The 20,047-nt window shown below is 36.0% G+C and overlaps 3 protein-coding genes across 7 annotated transcripts; 1 reads left to right on the forward strand and 2 right to left on the reverse strand.

The window, feature by feature from the left end:
• The first annotated feature begins 1,407 nt into the window (after window positions 1–1,407).
• On the forward strand, window positions 1,408–9,742 carry LOC100796837 (serine/threonine-protein kinase VPS15). 2 transcript variants are annotated; one of them, XM_041018254.1, is made up of 11 exons: window positions 1,408–2,022; window positions 2,417–2,539; window positions 2,648–2,693; window positions 2,776–2,936; window positions 3,573–3,652; window positions 4,014–4,119; window positions 4,250–4,426; window positions 4,528–7,638; window positions 7,992–8,239; window positions 8,324–8,423; window positions 9,179–9,742. In XM_041018254.1, exons 1-11 carry the CDS (start codon window positions 1,750–1,752, stop codon window positions 9,353–9,355), a joined length of 4,602 nt encoding a protein of 1,533 aa, XP_040874188.1. In that variant the 5' UTR covers window positions 1,408–1,749; the 3' UTR covers window positions 9,356–9,742. The 2 variants fall into 2 exon arrangements, with proteins under 2 accessions (XP_040874188.1, XP_040874189.1); XM_041018255.1 differs by having other exon boundaries at window positions 1,935–2,022; window positions 2,485–2,539.
• A 957-nt stretch (window positions 9,743–10,699) lies between these two features.
• On the reverse strand, window positions 10,700–12,690 carry LOC121175242 (probable glutamate carboxypeptidase LAMP1). Its single transcript, XM_041017777.1, has 5 exons — window positions 12,595–12,690; window positions 12,192–12,305; window positions 11,963–12,079; window positions 11,746–11,885; window positions 10,700–11,074 (listed from the first exon to the last, which is right to left on the reverse strand). Coding segments are annotated over exons 1-5 (468 nt in total). The 3' UTR covers window positions 10,700–11,073.
• A 122-nt stretch (window positions 12,691–12,812) lies between these two features.
• On the reverse strand, window positions 12,813–18,572 carry LOC100797366 (probable glutamate carboxypeptidase LAMP1). Of its 4 annotated transcripts, none has more exons than XM_006572872.4 (12): window positions 17,205–18,572; window positions 16,712–16,779; window positions 16,504–16,585; window positions 16,329–16,421; window positions 16,090–16,242; window positions 15,909–15,977; window positions 15,331–15,418; window positions 14,720–14,803; window positions 14,307–14,395; window positions 14,078–14,194; window positions 13,860–14,000; window positions 12,813–13,187 (listed from the first exon to the last, which is right to left on the reverse strand). In XM_006572872.4, exons 1-12 carry the CDS (start codon window positions 18,153–18,155, stop codon window positions 13,005–13,007), a joined length of 2,118 nt encoding a protein of 705 aa, XP_006572935.1. In that variant the 5' UTR covers window positions 18,156–18,572; the 3' UTR covers window positions 12,813–13,004. The 4 variants fall into 4 exon arrangements, with proteins under 4 accessions (XP_006572935.1, XP_006572934.1, XP_014620079.1 ...); XM_006572871.4 differs by having other exon boundaries at window positions 14,720–14,812; XM_014764593.3 differs by lacking the exons at window positions 12,813–13,187; window positions 13,860–14,000 and having other exon boundaries at window positions 14,079–14,194; window positions 14,274–14,395; window positions 14,720–14,812.
• Window positions 18,573–20,047: the final 1,475 nt, after the last annotated feature.

Genomic DNA, 20,047 nt, shown 5'->3' on the forward strand with positions numbered 1-20,047 from the left:
AAAACAAACAAAAACAGGTGGATGTTTTCTCATCTTGTTTTTAGAAAATTATAAACGTCCGCCCCATTTTGGGTAGAGGGAGGAGAGAGATAAAAAGAAAATGAATAAGTATGGAGAAAAAAATGATAAATATGATACTTGCTAAAAAGAGTAATAAAATGTGCCCTTAGTTTTTCTTGCACGATGTAGAAAAACAAAAATCCATTCAGATACATGACATTATTGCTTACTGTTGAAATTGATGGTGGTGTTCTTTTTAGTACAAGATTAAAACAGATGATCCAAACTCTTACCACTATGTCGACCAATGATTTTCTTGGTGTTATTACGTTTAGTGGTAATTTTTTTTAAAAGACTTAGCCCCTTGTTTGGTTACTATGGAAAAGAGAAGGAAGAGAATTTTGTAGAAGTGTAGTTTGCATGTGTTTAAAAGTGTAATCTACGTTTAATGTGGAACTTAATGTGGAATTCACGTTTTTTATAATTCAAACATTTTTCTCTATTTTATTTTATTTCATTTTCTCCATTTCTTTTCACACAACCAAATGAAGCATAAACGTGATTAAAAAAGAATATTAGCAGCCAATGTCATGCCAATTGCCAAATATAAACATCAGCGGATGTAGTGCTTGATTATCGAATATTATTATCTATTTATGTTGGATGTAAATGGGCTAGTTAAATCTTAAAAAAAAAGCGTTAATTAAATATCAAGCAAAAGTAAAACATTAGTTTTGGACGGTGAATATTAGGAAAGGAACCATGAAATAATGTAATGAATCAATGCTTTTATATTGAACATAACATTGGATAAACTATTAAGTTTTTCTTTTAATATTGTTATCTAATTATAGATTGATATGTACAGATTGTTGATTTTAACAATAATTTTTTTAATACATGTTTATGATAATTTGATTGATTGACCATGTAAAATTTTATACTATGTATAAATAATTTAACGCCATCTTCTCAATATTATGATAGTAGTCCACTGTGTTTCATTTTTCTTGTGTCAAAACATAATATATGAAAGAATTAAAGTTTGGTTTTAACGCATTATTATTGAATAAAACTCTTTAACCTATATAGCAAAAGCATAGGTAGCTTCTATTTCTTGTTGAAAGTTAACTTAGACAATTAAAAAGGGAAGTAAGAATCATATCTTATGTTTGAGAATCTATCTATTTGATTCAATCCAGATTTTCTAGCATTTATTATTTTTTTCTACCATTTGACTTCTCTTAAAATGTACTTTACTTTCATCAGTGTTTGACGTTAGAGTGAATGTTGCTATTGGTTCCCTCAACTTTTTTTCTTGACCTCACTAGTGGAGAAACACCTCTAGCTATTTTCAATATTGTGACTCATTTGTTTCTATGCTTTTCTTAATATTCAAAGCAAAGAAATCAACATTATTGGTTTGCTTTTGAGGAGTGGATTTAGGGTTGTTAGCAACTGAAACTCAAAACTAGTTTTAGTTTTTTCAAATTTCAACGGGACCTTAATTTTGTTACCAACTGATTTTAAAATTAAAATATCAAAACATAAATTACTTGGTTGCAGTCCAAAATCCAAATGAAGGAACCGGTTATCCCGAACCGTACGCAAAGAATGATATGAGATTCTGATTCATCGAAACCGAGTTTGGAACTGGAGAGTTCCATTCCAAACAGTCCCTTATTTATCCGAAACGTATATTATATTAATTGATTATTGATTGTTTGAACTGAGAATGGAGTGAAAGCGATGGGGAACAAAATCGCGCGCACGACGCAAGTATCGGCTTCGGAGTACTACCTACACGAGCTGCCGTCGACGTACAATCTGGTTCTGAAGGAGGTTTTAGGTCGCGGTCGCTTCTTCAAGTCGATTCAGTGCAAACACGACGAGGGTTTGGTCCTTGTCAAGGTCTATTTCAAGCGCGGCGATTTCCTCGATCTCTCCGACTACGAGCGCCGTCTCTCTCAGATCAAACACATCTTCACTTCCATCGATCACCCTCACGTCTGGCCCTTTCAGGTTTTCAATTATAATTCTGTTTCATTTTCATCTTTAGCTCTCAGGTGCAAAATTACGTTTGATCAAAACCCCTTGCTTTTACTTTCATTTTGCTTTTATCCATTCAATGGGTCACCATGGCATTGGTGCGGAGTATATAAAAGTTTTGTTGATGAGTAATTTCCACGGAAAACCTGACTTACCAATCATGTTTTTTTTTTTTCATCTCGAACCCGATACCTTGCTCAAGGGACTGAGCCCAGGACTATTCTCGGACCAACAACTTGTTGGTTTTTGCTTTCATCAGTTGGATTTGTATTGAAATATTTTCAACATTTAACATTTTGAACTTCAAACCAAACATGCACTTTAATTCATTCATTTGAGAAAACTGAGTGTGAGTCTCTTGTTTCAGTTTTGGCAAGAAACAGATAAAGCAGCATATCTTTTGAGACAGTTTTTCTTCCATAATCTGCATGATAGGTTAAGCACGCGCCCTTTTCTTAGTCTCGTTGAGAAGAAATGGTTGGCTTTTCAGGTACTCTTTCTTTCTTATTTATTTATGATGAGTCTTTTTTTTGGATATTCTTTTTTTTTTTATCGTCTTGTGTTAATTAATTATTGGTTTGGGGGTAATATGCTGCAGTTGCTTGTAGCTGTAAAACAGTGCCACGAGAACGGAGTGTGCCATGGTAAGTCTTGATTTAACTGAATCCAACCCTTGATTGTCAATGCAATGCATTGATGCTATAAATTTTCATTTTGTTGTTCAAGGTGATATCAAGTGTGAGAATGTGCTGATTACGTCCTCCAATTGGCTTTACCTTGCTGACTTTGCATCTTTCAAACCCACTTACATTCCATATGATGACCCCTCCGATTTCTCTTTTTTCTTTGACACTGGTGGACGAAGACTCTGTTATCTTGCACCTGAGGTTTCTTCTTTTTCCTCCTTCTATGTCTATTTTATTTGTTTTTGCTACAATTGAGTTAGAAGCTAGATCTACATCTGGTGTTGTGAAACTATTATATATGTTGTTGCTGTGTATTTTCTCTTATTCCTTCCCTTTTTTTTAATTAGTACAAGTTTTAATATAAAGATGCAAGCGAACTGCTTACCAGGTAACCCTCAGTTTAGAGGCTTAATTCAATTATGAATTCAGCTAATGACCTTGATGTTTTCATTCAACCAAGACTCTTAAGCTATAATATTTTTTTGTCACTGACTTATAAATAAGACAAATCTGTCTTGAGAATTGAAACTGAGGTGAACAAAAAATCTGCCATGGTCTTGGATGTCCAGTTTCTAGATTTTTTTTTTAGATTTAACAATTTTGACCTTTATTGCAAAAATTATTGTACAGGTGTCTTTTTGACCTTTATTGCACAAAATTTGTCATGACCTTTTTTGTTTGATTAAAATTAAAAGTTGCAATTAGTGAGGAAAAATGTTAATCCTTGAAGTGTGCTACTAACTTCCATAAAACCCTAACATGATAAAATGTTACTAACTTCCTCTCTATTTGTTTCTTTTTTTCATTCATTTTTTGTTTGGGGCTGTGGCGTGTCAGAGATTTTATGAACATGGAGGGGAGATGCAGGTGGCACAAGACACCCCCTTAAAACCCTATATGGATATATTTGCTGTCGGGTGAGCATTCTTTGCTGCAAGAATCTTAATTTTGAAGATGTTTTAGTCTTTAAACCATCCATATTTTAGGCTGCAAATACGAATATTTTTGCGCAATTTAATTAACTGACTAAGTGGTGGACAAAATAATTGATCTGCAAGGCATTGTACTGCTGTATTTATGGTGAGATACTGATGTTTTAGTCTGCTATTGACTTGATTTCTGTATAAATTTATGTTGAACCTGAACTCTCTAGGATATATTTTGTTGAAGCAGTAACTGATGCAATGCTGTAGTTATATAATCTTCTAAAATACTTTTTTTTGTGTTATGCTTTTGTTCTTTATTTTCTAAGTTGCAAATATCATTTTGCATCTTCAGGTGTGTAGTTGCTGAACTTTTCCTTGAGGGGCAGCCACTATTTGAACTGTCTCAGCTTCTTGCTTATCGCAGAGGGCAATATGATCCAAGTCAGCATCTTGAAAAAGTAATTTTTTTTGTGTGTGTGCATTAGTCTTGTTTGGTAATCCCGTAGTCCCATCAGTAGGGATAATCCCTACCCATTTTCATGACTCAGTTTTTAATATTTTAAATATTGTATTCTCTATGGGATGCAGATACCAGATCTTGGAATCCGTAAGATGATATTACACATGATTCAGTTAGAACCAGAGTCTCGATTTTCTGCTGAAAGATATCTGAAGGAATATGCTGCAGTTGTATTTCCAATCTATTTTTCACCATTTCTGCATGACTTTTACCGATGCTGGAGTCCTCTTCATTCTGATATGAGGGTATATGGCTTTGCTGATATATTTTATATCATTAATGATTTGATGCTTTCAGTAACACTTACTTATTTTACCTGACTGCATCGACCAATCTATGAATGTAGGTTTTACTATGCCAAAGTGCTTTTCCGGAGATACTTAAACAAATGATGAACAATAAGTCATATGATGATGCAGGGGTTAATTCTGGTGAACTTTTGGAAAACATGGTTGCTAAAGAAAGTGTGAGTTTCATGAATGATTCACTGATGAAGAGAGAGGACATAGGCAAAGGCTTAGTCCATGATCACTATGAACTTCTAGGTGATATTAATAGCCTACTGAGGGATGCTAAAAAAAATAATAATCAATCGCATGTAGCAGAAAATGCACATAATTCTACCTTTCCTGAAAATCTAAAAAATTTGCAAACTGGTAAACTACTTCAAACTATCTCCAATGCATTTCGAGGAAATGACCATCCCTTTCTGAAAAGTGTTACTATGAATGATTTAAATTCATTGATGTCTGAGTATGATAGTCAATCGGATACGTTTGGAATGCCTTTTCTACCATTACCAAAGGATAGTATGAGATGTGAAGGCATGGTTCTGATAACTTCTTTGCTCTGCTCTTGCATACGAAATGTCAAGTTGCCTCACTTGAGGAGGGCAGCTGTACTCTTGTTGAAGGCTTCTGCCCTATATATTGATGATGAAGATCGTTTGCAGCGTGTTATCCCTTATGTGATTGTGATGCTTTCTGATTCAGCAGCAATTGTGCGTTGTGCTGCTTTGGAGACTTTGTGTGACATTCTTCCCTTAGTGCGGGATTTTCCTCCCAGTGATGCAAAAATATTTCCTGAGTATATTCTTCCAATGCTTTCAATGCTTCCTGATGATCCAGAGGAAAGTGTGAGGATATGCTATGCCAGCAATATAGCTAAGCTGGCACTGACTGCTTATGGATTCCTGATACACTCAATATGCTTGAGTGAGGCAGGTGTCCTTGATGAATTGAGTTCACCACAGAAGCCATTGACATCATCCACTCATAGTTCTGGAAGATTGAAGAGGATAAATGGTGATGCCCAACTTCTGCAGCTGAGGAAATCCATTGCAGAGGTTGTCCAAGAACTTGTTATGGGTCCTAAGCAAACCCCAAATATAAGGAGAGCACTTCTTCAGGATATTGGTAAACTGTGCTGCTTTTTTGGTGTGAGACAGAGTAATGACTCTCTTTTACCTATCCTTCCTGCTTTCTTAAATGATCGGGATGAGCAATTAAGGACAGTATTCTACGAAAAGATAGTTTATGTCTGCTTTTTTGTGGGCCAAAGAAGTGTTGAGGAATATTTATTACCTTACATTGAGCAAGCTTTAAGTGACGTGACAGAAGCTGTCATTGTTAAAGCTGTAGAATGTATGACTATTCTATGCAAAAGCGGGTTCTTCCGGAAGAGGATATTGCTTCAAATGATAGAGCGCGCCTTTCCTTTATTGTGTTATCCTAGTGAATGGGTGCGGAGATCGGTTGTCTCTTTTATTGCGGCTAGCAGTGAGAACTTGGGTGCAGTAGATTCTTATGTTTTTCTTGCTCCTGTTATACGGCCTTTCCTCCGCAGGCAACCTGTGTCTCTTGCTTCAGAGAAGGCTCTGCTTTCATGTTTAAAACCTCCTGTCTCAAGACAGGTTTTTTTTGAAGTCTTGGAGAACTCCAGGAGTTCTGACATGTTAGAAAGACAGAGAAAAATATGGTATAGTTCTTCACAATCTAAACTATGGGAAATTGATTTACTGAAAAAAGGAATTGATGAGTTGGATTCATTAAAGAACTGGAGTGACAAGCAACAAGGTCATGGGGTTCAACAAACAGTTGGCACTGCCTTCCAACAGCCAGGGATAACTGGTTGTGACAAAGCTGAGGCAAAATTGAGAGATATGGGGGCCTTTATGCATAATGATAGCAATAATGTGGTACATCGTGATACCCAATGCTCAGAGAAGTTACAGTTTTCAGGATTTATGTCACCACATTTTAGTGGTATGAACAGTTTGACATATGAAAAGCCATCAGAAGGCATACCTTTGTACTCCTTCAGTGTGGACAGGCGAGGAATGGGAATCCCTCCTGCAGCATCTGATCCTCCACTGCCAATGAATTCTCTGGGTGTTAGTTCATCTGCAATGCCTTGGGTTAATCCACTTAGTAAGTCCTTTAATTTGGCTAATTCAGTTCCAGCACCAAAGCTCTTTTCAGGTTCTTTTAGTATCAGCAATGGTTCTAAACAGTTCCATCGAGTGGTACATGAACCAGAAGCCAGGGAAAATGAGACAGCCTATGTTAATAACACATTTCAAGATGTGGGATTATCTGCTAATATTAAAGGTACTTCAATTGCATTGGAAGATGCAACTTCCCAAACTGATCTATCTGGATTTCCATCATTTGCTCGAGCTTCCATTCCCGACTCTGGTTGGAGGCCCCGTGGGGTGTTGGTTGCACACCTCCAGGAGCACCTTTCAGCTGTCAATGACATAGCTATATCTGCTGATCATAGCTTCTTTGTGAGTGCATCTGATGATTCTACAGTAAAGATTTGGGATTCCAGAAAGCTGGAAAAGGACATTTCATTCAGGTCAAAGCTAACTTATCACATGGAGGGAAGCCGTGTGTTGTGTGCAACAATGCTTCCAGGTTCTGCACAAGTTATAATTGGAGCGTCTGATGGATTTATTCATATGTTTTCTGTTGATCATATCTCTAGAGGTCTAGGAAATGTTGTTGAGAAATATTCTGGTATTGCTGATATCACAAAGAAGGATATTAAGGAAGGTGCCATACTCAACCTTTTGAATTGCCCTGTGGATAACTATACCATCATGTATAGCACCCAGAACTGTGGCATTCATCTGTGGGATACTAGGTCCAATTCCAATACCTGGACTCTTAAAGCTACTCCTGAGGAGGGCTATGCTTCTTCTCTGGCATCAGGGCCTTGTGGTAATTGGTTTGTATCAGGGTCATCCAGGGGGGTTATTACACTTTGGGATCTGAGGTTTCTTATACCTGTGAATTCTTGGCAGTATTCTCTTGCTTGCCCTATAGAAAAGATGCGCCTCTTTCTTCCTCCTTCAAATGCTTCTGTTTCTTCAGCTGCTAGGCCCCTTGTTTATGTGGCTGCTGGTTGCAATGAAGTTTCTCTTTGGAATGCAGAGAATGCGAGCTGCCACCAGGTATGAGGTTACTGTTTTATATTTGTTTATAGATAATAAAAGCAATATGTGGTAGAACGAAATGCAGTACCAACAAATATTCCAGCTAAGTTCAAGTTTCTATATATCCTGAGAAATATGGTTTTCTAATGAAGTTTTCCATCTTTTTTTTTTTTTATCACTAGTACTTGGCCTGCTGTGTAACTTAAATTTATGATGAGATGGTTCCATAAGGCTTATTGCATAAACCTGTGCCCAGATTACTATTACTATGTTTAATCACATGTAACCTTGTTGAATCATACGTAAATGTAATATTTAATATTTATAATATTCTGATTATTGTCTTGTACAATTAACATATCTTCTCACAGGTCCTAAGGACGGCCAATTATGACAGCGATGCTGAAATGTCTGATCTGCCCTGGGCGTTGGCCAGACCTTCTAGTAAGCCAACTTCCCAATCAGATCTAAGACGAAATGTTAATCGCAAGTATGGAGTTGATGAGCTAAATGAACCTCCTCCTCGTCTTCCTGGTATTCGTTCATTACTTCCCTTGCCTGGGGGTGATTTATTGACTGGAGGTACTGATTTAAAGATACGTCGGTGGGATCATTACAGGTATTGTATTGGACTTTCAGTTTTGTTTACTTGTTTTTCTTGCAAGAATGGTCTGATTGAATTAATCTGTGTTCTTTGTTGCAGTCCTGACAGAAGTTACTGTATTTGTGGACCAAACTTAAAAGGAATAGGAAATGATGATTTTTATGAAACTAAATCTAGTTTTGGGGTGCAAGTTGTACAGGTAATTTATGTTTCAGTAGATTGTGTAATCAACTTCATATTTCTTTTGTGCATGGATATTGTTTGAGCAGGGAGGTTCTCAATCAGGGTAGGTACAAAAGCTGGATTATGGTTTGTAGGGCTGAATAAAATATCAATTTAGGTACTTAACTATCCTTGAGATGATGACCTGGGTAGTTTACTATTGGTTGGTTCAGCTCCACCATCCTTCTTTTTTTCTCTTCTCTATGTTTTCTGTCCCAACTGCCAGGGATCAGCTAATGATTCATCTGCTGATCGAATCAAGAAATTAGACATACTCAACTATCCTTTGATGAATGTTTTCTGAAATAATTAGTTTTCATGATTTTTTTTTCTTGTTCAAAGTCATCCTTCACAGTTTTCTACCTATAGAATTAGAAACTTCGAGAAAATATTGGTGTGAATGACTCATTCTAAATCAAATTGAGAGGTCATTTCTACATCATGTTGAAACAATGTTGATGAGGGGGAACAAGGGAAAATAAATAATAGGCTGCCGGAGGGAATCAACATTTGATAGGATGACAGATTAAAGCATGGGTGATGGGAAGCTTTACATTCTTCAATAAATTTTGTTTTGTAATGGCTAAATCTCTGGTATCCTTGTGAATGTTTTACGGGTTAAATTCATGGTGCCTTCTAAATGCTGTTGGATATTACTTGCAGCTCCATAAACTTTCCAACTTATATAGAAATATACGCAGCTAAAATTTTATCTTTTACTCTTATAAACAGGAGACAAAAAGACGTCCTCTTACAATCAAGCTGACAGCAAAGGCAATTCTTGCAGCTGCTGCCACTGATTCTGGCGGTTGCCATAGGGACTCTATTGTTTCTTTGGCTTCTATCAAGTTAAACCAGAGACTCTTACTTTCAAGTGGTAGAGATGGGGCCATCAAGGTTTGGAAGTAAACTTCTAAAAGTTCATTTTGGTTATTTTTGTACATAAGTAGTGTCAAATCCTAGTATAGTTAAAATTGTACAAAATTAAGTTATAGGCACTAACCCAGCAGGTAGTCACTAGACCCCCCCCCCCCCCCCCCCCCCCCCCCCCTATTTTTCTCTCTGTATACTTTTCCATTTTTGTGGTACACCTGATCTGTACCCGTAGGTATTATGAACAGGGGAATTATTGGTAGTTTCATTGACATAATCTTTAATTTAACCCTCGAGTGTTAATGGAACAAGTAGTTGGTGAGATTATGTCTGTATAGTGTATACTTAACTAGCAGATTTCGTCTAACAATTGAATATGTTTGTGTGATATTGATAATAATATGATGTACTAACATTTTCGAGGAAAAAAATGGGATTTTGATATTTTTAGATAGACCTCAGTTTTATTTGAAGGTGCCTTCTTGGCCGGCCCTGTCCCGGTGGCTGGGTGGTCTCTTAAAACACATCAATCATATGAGGGATTTCTCTTATGATGTCTGAGTCTTGTGGTTCCAATTAATTAGTTGCCATTAATCATTTCATATGACAATTGATAACACCAACGCTAATTTCTCTCACATCTTGGATTTCGTGTCTGCCAAAATGTATGTCAGCCTTCTAAGTGAAGTGACAAGCAAAAGTGGCTTAAAATCTTATTTGGAATGAAGATTACAACCTACGTGTTAGTTAAACAGCTTCTTCCTCATTAAATAATAAATACTGAACATCAAATATCTCACCTTTCATTTTTTCTCTCCCGTCTTTTCCTCACGGCCAAATTTTGTTGTGTGGTTATGTGTGACCAGATTTCTATACTTTTGACCCAACAAAAAACAGAATTTTGTATTTAAATCATTTCCCCTTTAAATGTATAATGTATTAGAACATGTTTTTGTATCCGTTTCAAACAGATGTTGATAGAAAAGGATGTTTGAAATAGCGTCTACTCCTTAATTTGCGTTGGATCATTGGATTTGTCTGGGAATTTATGCAATAACAAGTTGGACAGAAATCCAAATATGTGCTTAATGATAGGGATAGGAAGTAGGAATAAAAAATGAATTAGTGTTCAGACCATGGATGAAAATTCCGTGCTTGTTACTTTCTTGGGTGCGAGGTTCTGGTTCAGTTTCCACCAATCATCAGAGATGTTTAGGAAATATACGCAAGCATTGTGCAAAAGTGATGATAGGGACATTTCATGACAAGGTTCATAAAGAAACGTAATATTTACAAACACAATAAAAACGATCTAATTCGGATCAGGGATTTACGTGTTGGCTTCTTATTACAGAACTATGGCAGCCTCTGTACCATGCATGAAAAAAATATATTTTGCAACTTGTTATTCGAATTGCGAAGTGAATTTGACAGATGAGAGAAGCGGGGAAAAACAAAATCCTAAATCTCTTCTTGAGTTATTGAGATTTATGAATCATCACACATATATACATATTTATTCTTACGGAGATATAATTTACCATGAATCGAAATATACAACTAAATTGATATTCATGATAGTAGACCGAATAAAACTAGCGAGGCTTGTTTGATGACTCTTGAGACTCTCCAAACTTCGTGCTGTACACGATGCCACGATTCTGCAGTATGTAGATTTTTGGCCATTTTAACAGCATCATCGATTCCAGGGAAAGATTGAGAGCCGTAGTCATTATGTTTTGATGGTCCATAAATCTGAAAAATGCAGGGAAATGGAATTAAAGGGAAAAAGACTTCATTATTAAATGTTTGGATAACTTTAACAAAATGTTCTAATAGATAATTACATCAACACAAAATGACATAAGCTGGGGGGGAGGGGGGGTGTAGTTGTAATCTTTCAATCATGAACTAGAGACTAATCCCTCATGATAAAGATACATTTAAGAAATTGACTTTTCTTTGGAGGGTAAAAGTAAGAGATCTTTCAGATCATGAACTACAAACTAATGGCTTATGATAAAAATCCATTTATGAAATTGATTTCTCTTAACATATTTCCGGGGGAGGGGTGCAGTTTGTAACTAAGAAATCTTTTGGTCGTGAACTACAGACTAATCCCTCATGATAAAGATACATTTAAGAAATTGACTTCTCCCAATATATTGCCAAATTTTCCTCCAACATAAGCTCTCTTCAATACACAGGTGTCTTGAGATTAGACTCCTAACACATTAAGGACATGATTATTTGTCAATCATACTACACCTTATTGGTCATCCATCTTTTTCTTTTGTTTTGATTGATATTGCTTTGGCTTATTATCAAAACATTTTTAATTTATCCCTGGTAATTAGAGTTGCCTCCGCTTGTAATCTTTACATATCATTGGTTATTGGTTAACACCTCCCCTGAAAACAACTTACCAAATGCTTATACCATGACATTCAAAGAGGCCATCTCTGTCAGTGAATGCACGCTCAGCCATCATCAATCTATCATTCAGCTCTCTCACTCTCAAGTGGTCCTTCTTCCCTGTTATCCAACCTTTACCAGCTTCTATTTCCTGAACAATCACGTTTGAATGTTTAGCACAAGAACCATTATGCTATTTTGGTTATTTAAAGAATACTCAAGACATACCTTTCTCTGGCTATCTATCTTGATTGCTGCTTTCTCAAGCCCCTTGATGGACTTGAATATAGGTGACAAATTTATGTCTTTATTTGAAATCTCATCCTCCAGATTCTCCACGCTAAGCTGTGATTTAAATATTTGGTGTTGTAAAGTATCTTTCATTCTCTCAAATTCAGTGAGCACAGTCTTTGAAAAAAATTACATTAAATCACCATCTAATGAATTGTAGGCACACCTGGAGCTCCTTGGCATAAGATAGATAATCAAAAGGTAGGAATTCCTCATCTGCTAACCAAAGTGCTACCAGACCCCATTTTGTTGTGTGGTTATGTGTGACCAGATTTCTATACTTTTGACCCAACAAAAAACAGAATTTTGTATTTAAATCATTTCCCCTTTAAATGTATAATGTATTAGAACATGTTTTTGTATCCGTTTCAAACAGATGTTGATAGAAAAGGATGTTTGAAATAGCGTCTACTCCTTAATTTTGCGTTGGAATCATTGGATTTGTCTGGGAATTTATGCAATAACAAGTTGGACAGAAATCCAAATATGTGCTTAATGATAGGGATAGGAAGTAGGAATAAAAAATGAATTAGTGTTCAGACCATGGATGAAAATTCCGTGCTTGTTACTTTCTTGGGTGCGAGGTTCTGGTTCAGTTTCCACCAATCATCAGAGATGTTTAGGAAATATACGCAAGCATTGTGCAAAAGTGATGATAGGGACATTTCATGACAAGGTTCATAAAGAAACGTAATATTTACAAACACAATAAAAACGATCTAATTCGGATCAGGGATTTACGTGTTGGCTTCTTATTACAGAACTATGGCAGCCTCTGTACCATGCATGAAAAAAATATATTTTGCAACTTGTTATTCGAATTGCGAAGTGAATTTGACAGATGAGAGAAGCGGGGAAAAACAAAATCCTAAATCTCTTCTTGAGTTATTGAGATTTATGAATCATCACACATATATACATATTTATTCTTACGGAGATATAATTTACCATGAATCGAAATATACAACTAAATTGATATTCATGATAGTAGACCGAATAAAACTAGCGAGGCTTGTTTGATGACTCTTGAGACTCTCCAAACTTCGTGCTGTACACGATGCCACGATTCTGCAGTATGTAGATTTTTGGCCATTTTAACAGCATCATCGATTCCAGGGAAAGATTGAGAGCCGTAGTCATTATGTTTTGATGGTCCATAAATCTGAAAAATGCAGGGAAATGGAATTAAAGGGAAAAAGACTTCATTATTAAATGTTTGGATAACTTTAACAAAATGTTCTAATAGATAATTACATCAACACAAAATGACATAAGCTGGGGGGGGAGGGGGGTGTAGTTGTAATCTTTCAATCATGAACTAGAGACTAATCCCTCATGATAAAGATACATTTAAGAAATTGACTTTTCTTTGGAGGGTAAAAGTAAGAGATCTTTCAGATCATGAACTACAAACTAATGGCTTATGATAAAAATCCATTTATGAAATTGATTTCTCTTAACATATTTCCGGGGGGAGGGGTGCAGTTTGTAACTAAGAAATCTTTTGGTCGTGAACTACAGACTAATCCCTCATGATAAAGATACATTTAAGAAATTGACTTCTCCCAATATATTGCCAAATTTTCCTCCAACATAAGCTCTCTTCAATACACAGGTGTCTTGAGATTAGACTCCTAACACATTAAGGGACATGATTATTTGTCAATCATACTACACCTTATTGGTCATCCATCTTTTTCTTTGTTTTGATTGATATTGCTTTGGCTTATTATCAAAACATTTTAATTTATCCCTGGTAATCTAGAGTTGCCTCCGCTTGTAATCTTTACATATCATTGGTTATTGGTTAACACCTCCCCTGAAAACAACTTACCAAATGCTTATACCATGACATTCCAAAGAGGCCATCTCTGTCAGTGAATGCACGCTCAGCCATCATCAATCTATCATTCAGCTCTCTCACTCTCAAGTGGTCCTTCTTCCCTGTTATCCAACCTTTACCAGCTTCTATTTCCTGAACAATCACGTTTGAATGTTTAGCACAAGAACCATTATGCTATTTTGGTTATTTAAAGAATACTCAAGACATACCTTTCTCTGGCTATCTATCTTGATTGCTGCTTTCTCAAGCCCCTTGATGGACTTGAATATAGGTGACAAATTTATGTCTTTATTTGAAATCTCATCCTCCAGATTCTCCACGCTAAGCTGTGATTTAAATATTTGGTGTTGTAAAGTATCTTTCATTCTCTCAAATTCAGTGAGCACAGTCTTTGAAAAAAATTACATTAAATCACCATCTAATGAATTGTAGGCACACCTGGAGCTCCTTGGCATAAGATAGATAATCAAAAGGTAGGAATTCCTCATCTGCTAACCAAAGTGCTACCAGACCCCAAACACTTGCAGCTGTTTTTCCACAGCATAAGCAATTATGGGATAAGTGAATTAAGATCCGTGCTACAGACTAGTAATAAAGCATGCACAGTGAGATTTAATTAAGGCTTGCTAAAAGAAGCATGGTAACAAAAAAATCTCTTCTGTAACTTTGTGTGTGTGTGTTAGTGTCTTCTTATTGTGGAAAATTTACCATGTTGAAATTTTCTTTAATCTTCATATCTATGGTAACAAAAAAAAGTTATATATGTATGAAAATCTTCATTATTTTCAAAACGAAATTTATGTGATCAACCTGCATATATAGAAACTATAAAAGAAATTTACGTGATCAACCTGCAACATGCCTTTGAAACATAGGATCGCCGAATTTTTCCATCCAGACGAAGTCATCATAGAGTGAGTGGTATACCGGGTATCCTGCAACATCTGACAAAATGGGGGGTTACCACTCATTGGTGACAAAATGTTACTTCTAGGCGTCACATCCTAAGTTTGCTTATGTAGTTAAACACATTACCTAGTTGGATAAGGCTCCAGTAATGTGTGTAAATAGGGTGTATGATGTATCTATCCTTCTGGATTTAATTTAAAGTGTATAGTGATCTTAACCTACTAAAATTCAAGAATAGATATATCCTTAGTAGCTAACATTGAGACAAACTATAGGAATATTTTTCCATACTGGGTCATAATAATTCTCATCAATTAACAATTTTTCAAATTACTTGATTTATCAAAATCTGTCTTGTCCTTGTTTGAGTTGTTGTTCAGAAATATATGGAATTTGAATTTTTATTCTCTGAATTTGAATTATGCTAAAAGTATTGTGACTTCTTTCTTTCATTTTGTTACGTGCTTGACCAGAACAATGACATGCATGGCAGACATGAGAATAATGATGCATCAACATCTTAATGATCAAAACAATGAGTTTTGTCTGTTACCTCCTCCAAAGGCTATGTCAGCAGCCGGGATTCCCACATGCTGCAAGAAAGATGCATAGTCTGATCCTCCACCTCCTAACCTCCCAAACTTTCAACGTAGAGAAATAGTTCATTAGCATAAACAGGTAACTAATTATTAAGAATATATAGCTATTCTGAAGTTTAATTCCCAGTGATTACTGGCTAATTGTTCAAATTAACCACAAAGTAAATTAACCGCAAACTAAGAATGTGTTTTAGATCCCTCAAATAATTAATATTAGTTTTAGTCCTTATCAAAATTCAAAATCATTAATAGTGATTTTGGTTTCGTATGTCTGACATGTGGTAGATTTCCGCTATTATTATATATCAATCTACCAAATTTTAGAAATACATGGACCAAAACCACTGTTTTTTAAATATAAGGACTAAAACCTATTTTAATCAAATCTTGAGGGTTAAAACACATTTCACCCTTGAATTTTTTGCAGAGTTGATTTTGGTCTTCCCTCAGTTTATACTCTCTCCTCAGCCCGATCCCAAGGTATTTAATTGGATTTATAACATAAAGATGTAAACAGCTGCAATATGCTTACCAGAGGAGAACTACCAGAACTAGTCCAAGATTCATAAATGCTCTGTGATGAGTTATCAGGGTCTTTGACCTACAAAAAATCAATACTAACAAAGTGGTTGGTGCCACCATCATGTATCTTCTTTCCCTGATTATGGACAAAAGAGCTTATTCTATTATTTTTAGTTCAACTTTGGTGATACCTCCTGAGTTGCTCTTTTGATCAATTCATCTAACTGTGGAGTGGCACGGACATTGAACCCTGGTCCACCTACTACACAATCAGCATTCAAGTAAGCAACTGCCTTTGAAGCAAGAATTTCTCTGTTCTCTTCTACCCATTCAGTTGATCCTATCTGGAGGCAATAACCATTATCAAACTTTCATGTTGCACACACCTTTGTGAGTAACAAGGAGAGACAAAAGAAGTAAAGAAAATTACAAGGCCATATTCCTCAGCATCCCAATTACATAATAAAATTGTTCTTCTAGGTCTCCACCCTTTTTTCTGAAGCTTCCCTAGCCTTTGAGCCACCTAATTTCATGAGACATGTCACTTGTGCCATTGGTTTGATATAAATAAGCAAAACAATGCCTACAAACAAATCCATTGTTACCTCAAGCAGTGCTGCAGTGCCACTATTGGGATCAACCGCTCCAAATGTCCATGCATCCCTATGGTTACCTAGTATGACAAATCTACAAGCAATTGCAACAGTAACTAAACCAGATGTATGTTTTCAAAGCTTTCACTCATGGCTACATTACAATCTAATTTTTTGTCCTACTGAATGCAAAATGATAAAAGGAGGATGTCTTGCATACCGGTCAGGCTCTTCTGCCCCTTCAATCACACCAATAACATTTTGAATTGTGGCTATAACATCCTGCCCCTGAAAACGAACATCCAAAAAATCCACTTAGTACTTAGCCAATCCAATAAATTCTTATTGTTTGAGTTACCAATCAGGATCTTTTGCACATGACATTTTCACATCCCAATAATTGATAACATAAATAGAATTTAAAAAAAAAACCGACTGAGTAACAAATTAAATCAAACTTCCAGTAAATAGTAAAGACAATTAGACAACAATACGGTGTGATATAGTTAACAGATAATCAAGCCCTTTAAGCATAGAGTCACGGGTTCGATTTTTAGGTTTGTATGTATGAAGGATCATATGTCAAGAAATGTCAATCCCTTAAATGGATCTTTAATACCTCAAGACATTAGTCTCCAACTTTCCATTAGCACATACACCGAATTCATCTAAAAAAAAAGTTGGCACAATTAGACAAAGATAGATGGCAATACCTTGTAACTAAGGTTGAGAATTCCTGGTCCTGGTCCAAGCCTGTAAATAGGGGCATCCTTGCTTCCCTGCCAATCATCCTCAGCAACTGGTCCACCAATTGACCTCATTATCTTCTCCCCATCAGCAGCTGACACAGGCAATGAAGGTATGAGAGGAACATCACCTCCCTTCTCCACCTCATCCTTGTTCAACCTCTCACACTCTCCATCACCACTACTACTACTTGCCCAACCAGGAGTTGTGGGGTCCCCTAACCCACCATACACTGTCCCCACCTGAACCCCACTTGGTGGCAACCACTTCTCATCAGGAAACCACTTTTCCTCACCACCATAGTCCTTCCTATCTGAATATATCACCACCCCAACAGCACCTTCCTCATAAGCATTCTTCACAATGTCCCCTCTATATATCTTCCCATGCCTTGCCAACACAACAGTGCCTGAAACATTCACACCATTTTTATCCTTCAGAGTCAAATAGTCCTCCACTCTTCCATAGTTCACATAACACACAGGAGCAGCCACAGTGCCTGACTTGGCATACGCGTGGAAAGTGGGGACAACCTCATCTGCCACGTCAGCATAAGGATCACCCTCGTAGGTTTCTTGGTGGAGAGTGAAGGTTGTAGAAGGGTTCGTTATTAGAACCAACGAACGTGACAAAGGGTACGTGAGAGAAACCTCGTAGGAAACTATGTGTGATGGTATGTATGAGGAGGTGAAGACTGAGACAACGTATGAGGCAGCTTCAGCGTTGGCTTTGGAACCTGCGACATGGGGTCTGCGGGTGAGAGTTTTAAGGTGGTTGTATATGGAGGCATTGTCTGATAGGGAATCGGATATGAAGAGAGAGTGGTACGTGGATTTTTGGGTTGGCGTGATCAGAAGAAACAAGTAAGAGGTGGCTATGGCTAATATGGTTGTAGTTGTAGTAGTGCTTGTTTTCATGACTCTCTCTGGAATTCAATTCTATGCCTTTCTTTTTTGTTTCTTTGATGTTTGAGGCACTTAATATTGAACACTTAATTGGCTTCTCTGGTGTGTGAGAAAGAGATGTTGTCGTGTTGTGATTGGTTTTGTAATATAAGGTAGCACTGATTGATAGCCAAACTTGGTCTAAACTCTTACTTTGGTTGGTAAGTAAGTTTAAGGAGTGTATCAAATCGAGGAGCATTGGGGTGGTTTAATCAAAGTCAAAGATAATGAGGATATGAAAGTGTATTGGCCATTCTTATTAGAGCATCTTATTTTTTTTGTGTGAATCATGATTTTTAGAGCATATCGATGTGATAGATATATCACCAATATGATATGTATGGTTAGTAGATAACCTGTGTACTTCAATAAGGAAATGAATCCTTTCCTTTTTTCTTATTTATTTCTTTTGTTTTATAAACTTTTAGAAAAATAAATAAAATGTAAATGATACAAATTTAATGGAAAATGACATTTATTTTCTAAAAAGCTTTATAACAGAAATAAAAAAAGGAATTGGAGAAGATCCAAACTCCTTTAGTGATGTGGTTCGTGGTTAGGAATTTAATATTCAGATTTGTGTATATAAAAGATTATATATTGGGAAAAATCAACTAAATACATCTATATATTCAGATATTACTCTCTAACAAGACAACTAATTTTTTAAGAACCAATTCTCAAGCAGTTTTACACATGACAAATTTTATACAAAAATTGTTAACAAATCTTATGAACTGTGAGTCATTATTGGAGAGAAAACTTGTTGAAATTCTTAAATTCGTATGTAAAATCCACCAAAAATAAATTAAATGGCCATACTATGATTACACTATTAGAGATGCCTCTTATTATTATTGTCGTCTTTTATGTTGGTTTTGATGTTCTGTGGCTATTCTCCTGAATGAGATGAATATGGACCTTTAATTTGTTATCAGGAAGTGTTATATTTCGATATAGAGAAGGTACCAAAAGTAATTCCAAAATTACCAAGAAATAAATATATAAACAACTGCAAATTTGGGGGATTCCCATGTTAAATCGAAACATTAAAATAAAATAAAATAAATAAGTGTGATTGCTCTCTCCCAAAAGAGATAGCTATCAAACTTAAATGACATGCATGTAATTTGCACTAAATTTGAAGTGACACTGATCAAATGGAAATCCCGCTGCAATTCTTCAAATCAGGGGATTATTTAATGTTGATGGAACTAATTAAGTAGGATGTCTTTGTCCTTTGTATGTTTTGCTAGGAAAATTCATCAAGTGTCATTGTGAGTCATGACTACGTAACTTGCAATATTTAAATTCTCATCCAACTCTATCAATTCGTTTTGTTTTGATTGAATATTGTGACTCATTTTATTTTTTCTTGTGTAAAATATTGTGACCCGTTGTTGATGTCCCGGATATGCTTGCCCTCATAGGCATTTTGTACATTGCATATAGAATATGCGGGGGGGGAATGAGGAGGCCCTTTCAATATATGTCTAAAATTCGTGAATCACAAATTGAGATATTTGATCTCTTAATTTTTAAACTATTTTTTTCATACTATAATTTTCCTTTTCCTCAACATGTTATTCCATGAGGAAGTCTCACTCATTTTCGTTCTCCATCTGTGTTTTTTTTCACTGTTAGGTTTTCCTCTTGGTTTTCATTTGTGTCCATGCATAATCATCTCACAAACTTTTGTTTGTGCTCTTCGTCTTCATTTGTATCGACTCTAAGATTGATTTCTTTCAAATGCACAACTCCAATGAGGTTGGATCAATGTGCAGGTGTATTTTCTTCCATTTTTTTATTAAGTTTTTGTTTTATAGACAATCTTTTCTAGAAGAGGAATAGTGGCCACCATATTC

Source organism: Glycine max, chromosome 1 (genome assembly GCF_000004515.6).
Source record: "Glycine max cultivar Williams 82 chromosome 1, Glycine_max_v4.0, whole genome shotgun sequence".
In the NCBI taxonomy this organism is placed as follows: Eukaryota; Viridiplantae; Streptophyta; class Magnoliopsida; order Fabales; family Fabaceae; genus Glycine; species Glycine max.

Bases quoted from the DNA above. Each gene is read 5' to 3' on its own strand.
- LOC100797366 (XM_006572871.4), bottom strand. From the start codon at position 18,155: ATGAAAACAAGCACTACTACAACTACAACCATATTAGCCATAGCCACC. The intron at 14,396-14,719 runs GTTGATCACGTA...GTGGAAAAACAG, and splicing joins GTTTCAAAGGCATGTTGCAG to CTGCAAGTGTTTGGGGTCTG. The intron at 13,188-13,859 runs GTAAGTTGTTTT...TGCATTTTTCAG, and splicing joins TGTCATGGTATAAGCATTTG to ATTTATGGACCATCAAAACA.
- LOC100796837 (XM_041018254.1), top strand. From the start codon at position 1,750: ATGGGGAACAAAATCGCGCGCACGACGCAAGTATCGGCTTCGGAGTAC. The intron at 2,023-2,416 runs GTTTTCAATTAT...CTCTTGTTTCAG, and splicing joins CTCACGTCTGGCCCTTTCAG to TTTTGGCAAGAAACAGATAA. The intron at 7,639-7,991 runs GTATGAGGTTAC...ATCTTCTCACAG, and splicing joins AGAATGCGAGCTGCCACCAG to GTCCTAAGGACGGCCAATTA.
- LOC121175242 (XM_041017777.1), bottom strand. From the start codon at position 12,690: ATGTCCCTATCATCACTTTTGCACAATGCTTGCGTATATTTCCTAAAC. The intron at 12,306-12,594 runs GTAACAAGCACG...TTGGGTCAAAAG, and splicing joins AGAACCTCGCACCCAAGAAA to TATAGAAATCTGGTCACACA. The intron at 11,886-11,962 runs GTATGTCTTGAG...GTGATTGTTCAG, and splicing joins AGATAGATAGCCAGAGAAAG to GAAATAGAAGCTGGTAAAGG.